At 38.0% G+C, this 10388-nt stretch overlaps 1 protein-coding gene across 1 annotated transcript in view; it reads left to right on the top strand.

The window, feature by feature from the left end:
- Positions 1-9381, top strand: part of galnt11 (UDP-N-acetyl-alpha-D-galactosamine:polypeptide N-acetylgalactosaminyltransferase 11 (GalNAc-T11)) — a 22228-nt gene extending 12847 nt beyond the window's left edge. The window contains exons 7-12 of the mRNA XM_016231228.1: positions 831-948; positions 1730-1882; positions 5687-5902; positions 6685-6789; positions 7967-8104; positions 8423-9381. Coding sequence (XP_016086714.1) covers positions 831-948; positions 1730-1882; positions 5687-5902; positions 6685-6789; positions 7967-8104; positions 8423-8554 — 862 coding nt within the window. The 3' untranslated portion in view covers positions 8555-9381. The remainder of the gene's footprint in view (positions 1-830; positions 949-1729; positions 1883-5686; positions 5903-6684; positions 6790-7966; positions 8105-8422) is intronic.
- Positions 9382-10388: the final 1007 nt, after the last annotated feature.

Below are 10388 nucleotides of genomic sequence, written 5' to 3'. Positions count from 1 at the left end.
CAATGTTGGTGTGGGTGTGGTGGTGGTAGTGTGATGGTGATGGCTGCTTTTCAGCTTCAGGACCTGGACGACTTGGCATAATTGAAGGAACCATGAATTCTGCTCTATCAGAAAATCCTGAAGGAGAATGTCCGGCCGTCAGTTTGTGACCTCAAGCTCAAGCGCACTGGGTTTATGCAGCAGGACAATGATCCAAAACACACCAGCAAGTCCACCTTTGAATGGCTCAAGAAAAACTAAATTAAGGTTTTGGAATGGCCAAGTCAAAGTCCAGACTTAAATCCGATTGAGATGCTGTGGCATGACCTTAAACAGTCCATTCATGCTCGAAAACCCTCCAATGTGGCTGAATGAAAACAATTCTGCAAAGAAGAGTGGGCCAAAATTCCTGTGAAAGACTCATTGCTATTTATCGCAAACGCTTGATTGCAGTTGTTGCTGCAAAGGGTGGCACAAGCAGTTATTAGATGTAGGGGGCAATTACTTTTTCACGTAGTGCCAGGCAGGTTTGGACAGCTTTTTTCCCTTAATAAATGAAATCATAATTTCAAAACTGCAGTTTGTATTTACTCAAATATGTATTTATACAAATATGCAAACAATTAAAAAAACAGGAAGGGGGCAACAACTTTTTCACACCACTGTATTTAGTGACGGAAATATTAAATGAATCAAAACTTTCAATATACAAAAAAATAATAATAATAATTTTAGAAAGATATTCATGTATAGGCACACTTTATGCTTGTCTCATTAGAGTCATGTGAAAGAAATTCAGTTGGGTTTGTTCATACTTTTGCTGGTATGACTCCAGTCACGTTTCTCTGCAGGTCTCCCACGATGGCAGGTGGGCTGTTCGCCATGGACAGGAATTATTTTTATGAGCTTGGTCAGTATGACCGCGGCATGGACATCTGGGGTGGAGAGAACTTGGAGATCTCTTTTCGGGTAAATTTTGTCTACTTTTAAGATGCATTGTTGTGTTATTTATTTATTTCCTACGAAACCCTGAGGGTTCATGAGGGGATTGCAGGAGTTGGTGAAGTTAATAATTCAATTGAATTTAACATTAAAATAAACAAATGGGGCTACATAATTACTTGAAATAAAACTTGAAATAGCAGTCTTATCTTATAAAATTTTCATTGCCAAATCAAAGGCTGCAATTTGAAGTATGTAGTCTGTTGCATGTTTCAGAGTGTTCATTTACACGCTTGCAGCTTTATAATAGTGTGTTTTCCGATTTCGGCTCTGTTCACCGTCAATACTGCTACTCACTAACTCCATCCCAGCAAACACTTTGAATTTAACATGCATTTGGAAATGCCGTGTGTTTAAATATTTGTATTGTAACTTGTAGTTCTCATTGGTTCTTGTAAAGAGTAACACCCTAAAAGTAAATATTTCCATGAGCAGTACTGTGTTTGTTATTTGCAGTAGCAATACAAAATTGAATTTAATATAAAAATGTCTCCTCACATTTCAAATGGCAAGAGTCTGTCTGTCTGTCTCACAACAAAAGCATTAGATATTTTGTTTGCATCTCATTTGGCCAATAACCGATATTAGATAACTATGAAATTCTTCTCAGGGGGTACTTCAAGTAAACATTTAGCATTTAAGGGGTTTGGCTGACAAAAAGGTTTGGGACTCTTGGTTTAGACATTTTCATTTACTCTTGGTGATTAAAAATATACTCACTTGTTTTAAAATATTTTATTTCCATCAGATTTGGATGTGCGGAGGCCAGTTACTGATCGTTCCCTGCTCCAGGGTGGGGCACATCTTCCGCAAGCGTCGGCCCTATGGGTCACCCGGCGGTCAGGATACAATGGCCCACAATTCTCTGCGTTTGGCCCATGTCTGGATGGATGACTATAAGGTGGAGATCAATAGCATAATACTCTTATAAAATTAATAATAAAATGCTATACATGTTGCAAAGAATACTCTAACTCTTCTATCTTTGAGCATTTATATGTAAGAGAGCTTGCATTGTAATATGAGAAACTTGATTGTAGCACCACTATGTAATGGATTAGTTTCCTGGAAGAGTGGCCAGTTATACAGCATTGCCTGAATAAATGGCCACTGAATGCTGTGATTGACCAATCAGAATCAAGTATACCATAGAGCTGTGTAATATTAAACTTAGGTATACAGTGTTTTTTTTAAATCTTAAGTAGTGTGTTCGTGTGCCTTTGCAGAGGGATTCAAAGGTGATAATTGCTCAGTCTTTTCTTGTCAATATTGTTGTTTAATTGTATTTTTGGAGCCAGATCTGTGATTGAGGTTTGACGGTTTATTTAAAAAAAAAATGTATTTGTCATGCCCCAATTTGCGGTCTGTAGTATTTGAACATGAATTGCTGAAAGTCAGAGTGAGTCTGCAAATTTTGTGCACGATGCGCGCAGACTAGGGATGTAACGATTCACTCAACTCACGATTTTGATTTCACGATTCGATTCACAGGTTTTTCTTTTTTACAAAATTAGATTTAAGACAAATTATACATTAAATGTGTCCTTTTTTATTATTGCTTGGACAAAATGCTGCACATTTCTTTGTGAATTTGAAATAACACTATAATAATATACTAATATAGCACTTGCATATTATTGCTCTTTTGTTGGTTTTGATTGCTTCTATTGTCCTCATTTGTAAGTCACTTTGGATAAAACCATCTGCTAAATAACAAAATTAAAATACAATGTAAAATGTAAATAACAAAACTAAATAGAAATTTTAAAACAAGCCCCAAATCAAATAAATAAGTAACACAAATAAATCTCTTCATATAAACAAAATATGGCTTTGCCTGTGCTCTTTCCATTTCAAATTAGAGGCAACCACTGCATTTGAATCATGATCCAAACAAAGATGCTGCATACATGAGCAGTTTTTAATCTAAATAAGATTGTATAATTCCGAAATTTGAAGCAAAAACTGAATTGTTTGACTTCAGTTTTGTGAAACTATACATACAAATATCTGCATGAAACAGAAGACGAGCTGAACGAGAAGCAGATTCACTCTCTGCCTGCAGGTGGTGCTTAAAGTGTTTCCACTGTAAACACAGCAGCGCTGCAGTCATGAACTTTATTATGCAGAGGCAAGATGAAAAGAAAAAATACCATCTAAACTTTTCTAAAGACAGTAAGTTCCCCTCAGACATACATTCATATAAACTCCTACCCCTAATTGAATCGCGATTTGTTTAGCATCTCAACCGATTTGAATCGTCACATATTTGAATCGATTTTCAACCAGCTCGCGGTTAATCGTTACATCACTAGCGCAGACTTTTATTTTCTAGCTTTATACTATGATTTCATGCAGTCAGGGGGTATCAAACATGTTTGATAGTTTGAGATGATTTAAAGGGGTCATATGATGCTGCTAAAAAGAACATTATTTTGTGTATTTGGTGTAATGAGATGTTTATGCGGTTTAAGGTTAAAAAAACACATTCTTTTCCACATACGTACATTGTTTCTCCTCTGTGCCCCGCCTTTCTGAAACATGTCGATTTTTACAAAGCTCATCGGTCTGAAAAGCGAGGTGTGCTCTGATTGGCCAGCTATCCAGTGCGTTGTGATTGGCCGAATACCTCAAGCGTGTGACGGAAATGTTACGCCCCTACCATATTGTGATGATGCCCTGTCAGGCCGGAGCGACGATTCAAAAACATGAAAACCCATTATAAATGAGGCATTCGTTGCATCCAGTGGGGACATAATTATGGATTATAATAACTTATACTGTCTTTTTACGCGTTGCGTTGCTTTGCATCACGCCGCGTAAACATAAAACCATGTCTGCATTTGTGATTGGAGAAATGACAAATAACAAGCGCTACTCTACACTGCTCAAAACTCGTGTTTGAATCGTCAGTGGCAAATTCTTTAAATATAAAAAACTTACTTACAGTCTGTGAGTCAGAACAGCCGGCATTGTAGTCTACTCTCCCAGGATCAGGAAATGGTCCTCCATAAAATGTGCTGCACACATCTGAATATTTGGGTTGAAGGGTCCTTGAACAGTGTTGTAAATACAACTTAACCACTGATTTCTAGTCGTGTCCATTTTTGGAAGGCCAAACAAAGTAGTTTCGCTTTCACAACGAAACACAGCGTCACACACGGCGGCCTAGAGTGAGCAGAGACCGGGGGTTTGAGTGAGTGGAGGCCGGTGGGCTTGAGAACGGAGTGGCCGGCGGATTCGACGAAGGAGCATCCGGCGGGTTTGCGGCAACCACATGTGACGACCCCGGGCTGGACTCCGCTTCATCCACGGTGAAAGCCAATCCGGCGATCGACAGCGCGAAGTTGATGTATTTCCTCAGCGACCAGCACGGATCCACTCCAGGCATGACGAAGCGATATCGTCCTCTTTTGGAAGACCAAACAAAGTAGTTTCAATTTCACAACGAATCACACAGCGCCTTCACGAGATGGCGGTGGCGGCAACAATACTACAGCGAGAATAAAAGTTACGCCTTCTTTCTTTGCGTGAACATTTGGGCGGCGTTATGCAAATCTTCCCACATAGCGACGTAGATATGTGGGCCGTGTTAGAACGAGCCGTCTTAGGTAGGCGTGGCTGACTCTTAACTTTTATAAAGAATATCTCTTTGGATTTGAGACTTTAGTCTTTGCAACTTTACAGATCTTCTTTATGCACCAAGAGCTTGTAACACTCCAAAGAGAAAGGAAGAATTGAAATCGCATCATATGATCCCTTTAAGAACACATTGTTTTCATTTGTCATGTGTCTCCTCCTAGCAATGAAAGGTGCATGTTTCTGCAGGAGTTTGTTGCGTTTTGATAGTCTGGTAAGATTTTTCTCAGTCAGCATGTGTATGATGCCCAGCGTTTCTACCATTTACAATTTTGGAAAGTGTGTGATACCTAGTGTTTTATAGAGATTGTGTAGTGTATGCCACCCTTAAACTTGCAAAGTTTGACCTTTCAGACAGATGAGAGCAGGTATTACATGTTGTTTTTTTTGTAAAGCAAAAAAAACATGTCCACCCTGACCCCGATTCTTTAAGGTCACTCAATAAATTGATTGTTTTTTTCTGGGTTGGACAGTGACAGCTGTAGTGCTGTTAGTTGTTCAATGCTGTTAGCAACACGTGCAGCGTGGTTCATTACATGATGGAGATGTGTGAAATTCTTCATGCGTGTTTGAATTTTCCAGCTGCGTCCATCCCACACAACTTCAACGGCTCCTCGTCTAAGAGATAATTGACCCAGTTAGAGGAGAATGTAACTACCTGTGTCAGACACATTAATGCTCTGCTCCAACAGGTTATTCTCAAGATCCTGCTTAAGTGTCAGCTACTTTCTCCGCAATATTTGTTTTGTATTATTTTATTTTTTTTGCTTCAGTGATTTGTAAATAGTGTTGAATTATTTTCCAGCCAATGTGGGAGTTTTTATTTTTCATAACGCTGTTCGCATGTTCTTTTTACTTGATGGGTACTTCATTATGGATAACTCTGTCATCAGTTCAAGAACACATTATGTAACACTTGAGTTCTCAACAGTTACACCAAGTCAGTTTTTCACTGATGTCATTGCAGTGTATTATAGAATTACTAGACTTGCTGTACATGATGCCTAAATTAGTATCTTATGTGATAATTGAACATTTCTATTGCATGCGTGTATGTGTACATCAGGAGCAGTACTTTGCCTTGCGCCCGGAGCTGAGGAACCGTGACTATGGTGACATCAGCGAGCGGGTCGCTATTCGGAAGCGTCTACAGTGTCATTCCTTCAAATGGTACCTGGACAATATCTATCCTGAAATGCAGGTCTCCTCCCCACACAAGCCCCAACAGCCTGTCTTTATCAACAAGGGTTTGAAGAGACCCAAAGTCTTGCAGCGGGGTCGGGTAAGACCTCACATTGACCCTTATATTTCCCGTACCCTGTAGCTCTGTTGGTCAATAATTGGTTTGGCTGTTGTTTCCTAGGTTTGACTCTCACAGCATACAAACACTCTTTTGTAATCTTTCCATTACTGTATTCAAAGTGAAAGAAGTGATACAGAGCTGTGTGAAATGAACTGACAGCTGTCTGTTTAAACAGCAGAGGGCAGTCTTGAACAGTAACTGGTCAGATGATTCATTAAATCCACTGATGGTTTGCATAATTTTCGCACTACATTAGTGTTATACAAGAGAATATTGAGAATATCATCTGATTTTGGATAATGTATTAATGGACTGGTAAGTGATGGTTTAAGTGTTGCTCTATGAAAGCAACCAATTAACAGGATTTTATGTCAAACTTAAAAATCAACTTAAAATTAAAATTGACCTAATTTATCTACCTTATACATGCTCCTGGTTGTATTGTAAGTGATTGGTATGTTGTTATCTCTTTTCAGCTCATGTCACAAATCCCTCTTATTTTCGTCCTGTTCTTTCAATCAACCACTTTTCACACTCCAGTCAAAATTTGAAAATCTGAGATGACTTGCAGAAAACTTACAGAAATTAGTCATTTATTTATCACATTATTTCAAATCTAAAAGACAACTTTTTGTTGCATACCTATCAATAAATATAAATGTATTGCAGTGATGCATTCCCCAGACCATATGATAAAATATTCGTAGGGGTTCTTTAAATGGGCTTTTCCAAAGATCATTTGTGTGTGTGTTCTCTTTCAGCTGCGTAATCTTCTGGCTGACAAGTGTCTGGTGGCACAGGGGCGTCCCAGTCAGAAGGGAGGTGCTGTGGTGGTGAGAGACTGTGACCCACAGGACCCTGAGCAGGTCAGTTCATCAAACCGCTGGCATTCTCTTGATAATTATAGGCAGCTATGAAGTGAATTGTGCTGATGATTTGCTTCTTTTTGCAGCTCTGGTTATTTCTACTTGTAGTAATCCTTAGTAATGCTTGAAACACATACTGCTATTCAAAAGTTTGGGGTCATTAATACTTTTATTCAGCAAGGACACATTAAATTGATCAAAGTAACGTGAAGGCATTTATGTTTCAAAAGATTTACATTTCAATAAATGTTTTTCTTATTAACTTTATATTCGTCAGATTACAAAAATCCACAAAAATATTAAGCTGCACAACTGTTTTCAACATTGGTAATAAGAAATGATTTAGAACATGAATGCAGGATATTCCGATGATTTCTGAACGATCATGTCACTGAAGTAATTCTGCTCTGCTATCACAGGAATAAATGACATTTTTAAATGTATTTAGTTCATATTGAAATTAGGAGTACATTTTCACAATATTACACTTTTCTGTGTTTTTGATTAAATAAATGCAGCCTCGATGAACATAAGAGGCTTTGGGAAAAAAATTTAAAAATACTTAGACCCCACACTTTTAATGATGTGGAATGATGCCTATTGCTGTAGTTTAAAATCTGTTTCTTTTTCTCAGCTAAAAAAACTGATCGTTGTTATATGCCATAGTTAGACTGATATAAACAAAACGTAGACAATTGTACTAGGACTGCAAAATGATTAACCGCGATTAATCGCTTTCAAAATAAACGTTTGTTTACATACTGTATGTGGGTGTGATGTGTATATTTATGTATATATAAATAGATATATATATAATGTATATATTAAGGAAAATTATTAGATTTATATATAATATATTTGTATTTATATATATATAATATAAATTATATACAAGTATATGTATATAAATATATACATACAAATATATTTTTTAATATATATGTATTTATATATACAGAAGTATACACAGTACGCAAACATAAACGTTTATTTTGAATGCGATTAATCGTTTTGCAGCCCTAAATTGTACTGTTAAAAAAGTTTGATAAGTCTGAAAAGAAACCGGTTGAAATGTATCATTATATCTAAAGATATCAGAAGACCATATTTTCAGTTTTATGATCAGTGCAGTGTAGATGTTTTGTAATTTTGATCTGTGTTTTTGTGTGTCTTGCAGGAATGGGCCTATGATGAGGAGCATGAGTTAATTCTAGCCGGGCTGCTGTGTTTGGACATGTCTGAGATTCGTTCTTCTGACCCGCCGCGCCTCATGAAGTGTCACGGCTCAGGTGGATCTCAGCAGTGGACACTGGGGGTGAGAAATCTTCCCGTTACCGTCTTTTACCTCATGTATTCCCTGTGTACAAGTAATCTTTTCATAGTTTTTTTTTTTTTTTAAGCAAAGCCAAGTTTGTTTTTAGTATTATGCAAATTGAAGGCTATATAAATGCATACATGGTATGCAAAAAAAAAAAAGTAAGAATATATAGTCAGATTTTTTTTAAGTGATCGAAACCGTCATGTACACTTCATGCTTATTGTATAGGCCACATTATGTGCTCTGCTTCATATGCCATGTGCAATTAAATGAACAAAATAAGTATAATAATAAATGTTTTTTTTGTCCTCTCAGAAAAATAACTGGCTATACCAGGTGTCGGTGGGCCAGTGTTTGGCTATTGCTGACCCTCTCAGCATCAAAGGATATGTTACCATGGCGATCTGTGATGATTCCCGGTCCCAGCAGTGGCAGCTAGAGGGTTGAGGATGCTGGAAGTGTGAGGAACAGCTATAGCCCCCCTCTGGCTGGGGATTGAACTGCACCGCCACAGTGCCACCAGCTCAGAAACGGACAACAGACCCTTGTGAGGGCCTACGGTGAGAAGGAGATCAACTCTGTTTCAGCTTTGGTCTGAAGCTTTCTTGACCCATATTCTTTACTCAGAAACAACTATTTTTAGAAAGTATTTTAAAAATCATGTTTATTCAAGTATTTGTACGTTTTAATTTGCTCTTGAAATGTAAATGATTTGCACAGAAAAACTATTTTCGATGTGTTACAGATGTTAGATGTTAATAAATATAATCATAGTCTGCTAGATTTTAAGATTTTAAGTTTAACATTTTTAATTATGAGTGCACCATTTCTTAGCATTACTTGATTGAAAAAAAAAGACAAATACAATTAAGTTAACGTAAGCCTGTAATTTTGAATTTTTTTTATTTTATTTGATTTCATGATCACTGGATTTACCTTGACCCTTAATAAATTTCAAATGTATTGGGTCGTTCTGTAATGGGTTAATATTTTCTTTTTATTGCTGGTATTCCAATATAGAAAAGATGAGTTTAGTCGAACAGCCTAAATAATAAAACCAATCAGCATTGGTAAGCTACTTTATTACAGTTAGTTTTAAACAAGCGGCTTGGAAAAGAGATGGACGGAAAGTATTTTTCAACTCTTAATCGTTTTGGACTGACTATGAAAGCTTCAAGTGTGTCTTTTCATGGATGAAGGTACGAAAAATTGAAAGTCCTATGTGAATGTAAACTGCACTTATTGTCATTTTGTACATGGAATTGCAAATAAAATGGAATAAAAATAAAACATTCACCAGTTTTTTTTAAATTGTTTTTGTAAAGAGTCATCTGTGTCCTGCCCATAAGTAATTTAAAATATTTTAATATTTGCACATATATGCTGATTGAATAGCAATAATAATAATCTAGCTAGACTATGACGTCACTACCGGTGCCACTATAGTATAAATAGGCGCTGGGGGAACACGTCATCCGCTTCTTCGTCTGAAGCTTGCGTCCGAAGCATGGCAGGAAACCTAGAGGACGCAGTGTCTCGTGCTCTACTCAGGGAACCATGGTTACATAAGTAACCTGAGACGTCCCCTTTCAAGGGAACTTCGAACTGTGTCCTCTAGGGGTCGCTATGGGGAACGGTATTCCCACGCCACCATGCTGAGGGGAGTGCATGCCAGAAAACCACGGCGAGCACTAAGTACCAACTCTACCATAGCCATGGGAGTTGCCCCTGGGACGTTAGATGGCTGTCAGTGACATTATCCCCTACGGCCAAAGGCCTAGGCTACATACTCCCAAAAACTTACCTGTTAGGGCCAGAACTCCTGGGCCCGGGGTAGAGCTCAAAGCTTGGAATCAGGATTAGATTCCTTTAAGGGAATACGACCAAGAGCCTAGAATCATACTAAGTCTTGGCCTGTCACACAGGGGTACTGCTTGCTCTGCATAAGCTTGCTGAAGGAACTGTTTCAACAGATCCCTAGTAGCAACACCCTGTTAAGGTAGGTATCCTGAGGATACATAGGTGGAGTGGTGCCTAAGGTGGAACCGGGGCTTTAACCAACTCAAGAAAGGGCATGAAGCCGCCACGCGAAGCCCTCACCATACAGGATTTTAGAAAGAACACAAAGTACTAGTGTGCAAACTTACCACAGTGTGGATTTTAGAAAGTGTACAAAGACTTCACGTGCACACTTACCATAACATGGATTTTTAAAGATAGATTAGATTTGAAGGGGTAACCCAGCAGGGCCCAATAAGAGACAGTCCACTGGTGCAGCTGG

This window comes from Sinocyclocheilus grahami, unplaced genomic scaffold (genome assembly GCF_001515645.1).
Source record: "Sinocyclocheilus grahami isolate Dianchi unplaced genomic scaffold, SAMN03320097.WGS_v1.1 scaffold385.1, whole genome shotgun sequence".
Taxonomy (NCBI): Eukaryota; Metazoa; Chordata; class Actinopteri; order Cypriniformes; family Cyprinidae; genus Sinocyclocheilus; species Sinocyclocheilus grahami.
Note: the sequence above shows the minus strand (reverse complement) of the source record. Positions and strands in the feature narration are given on the sequence as shown.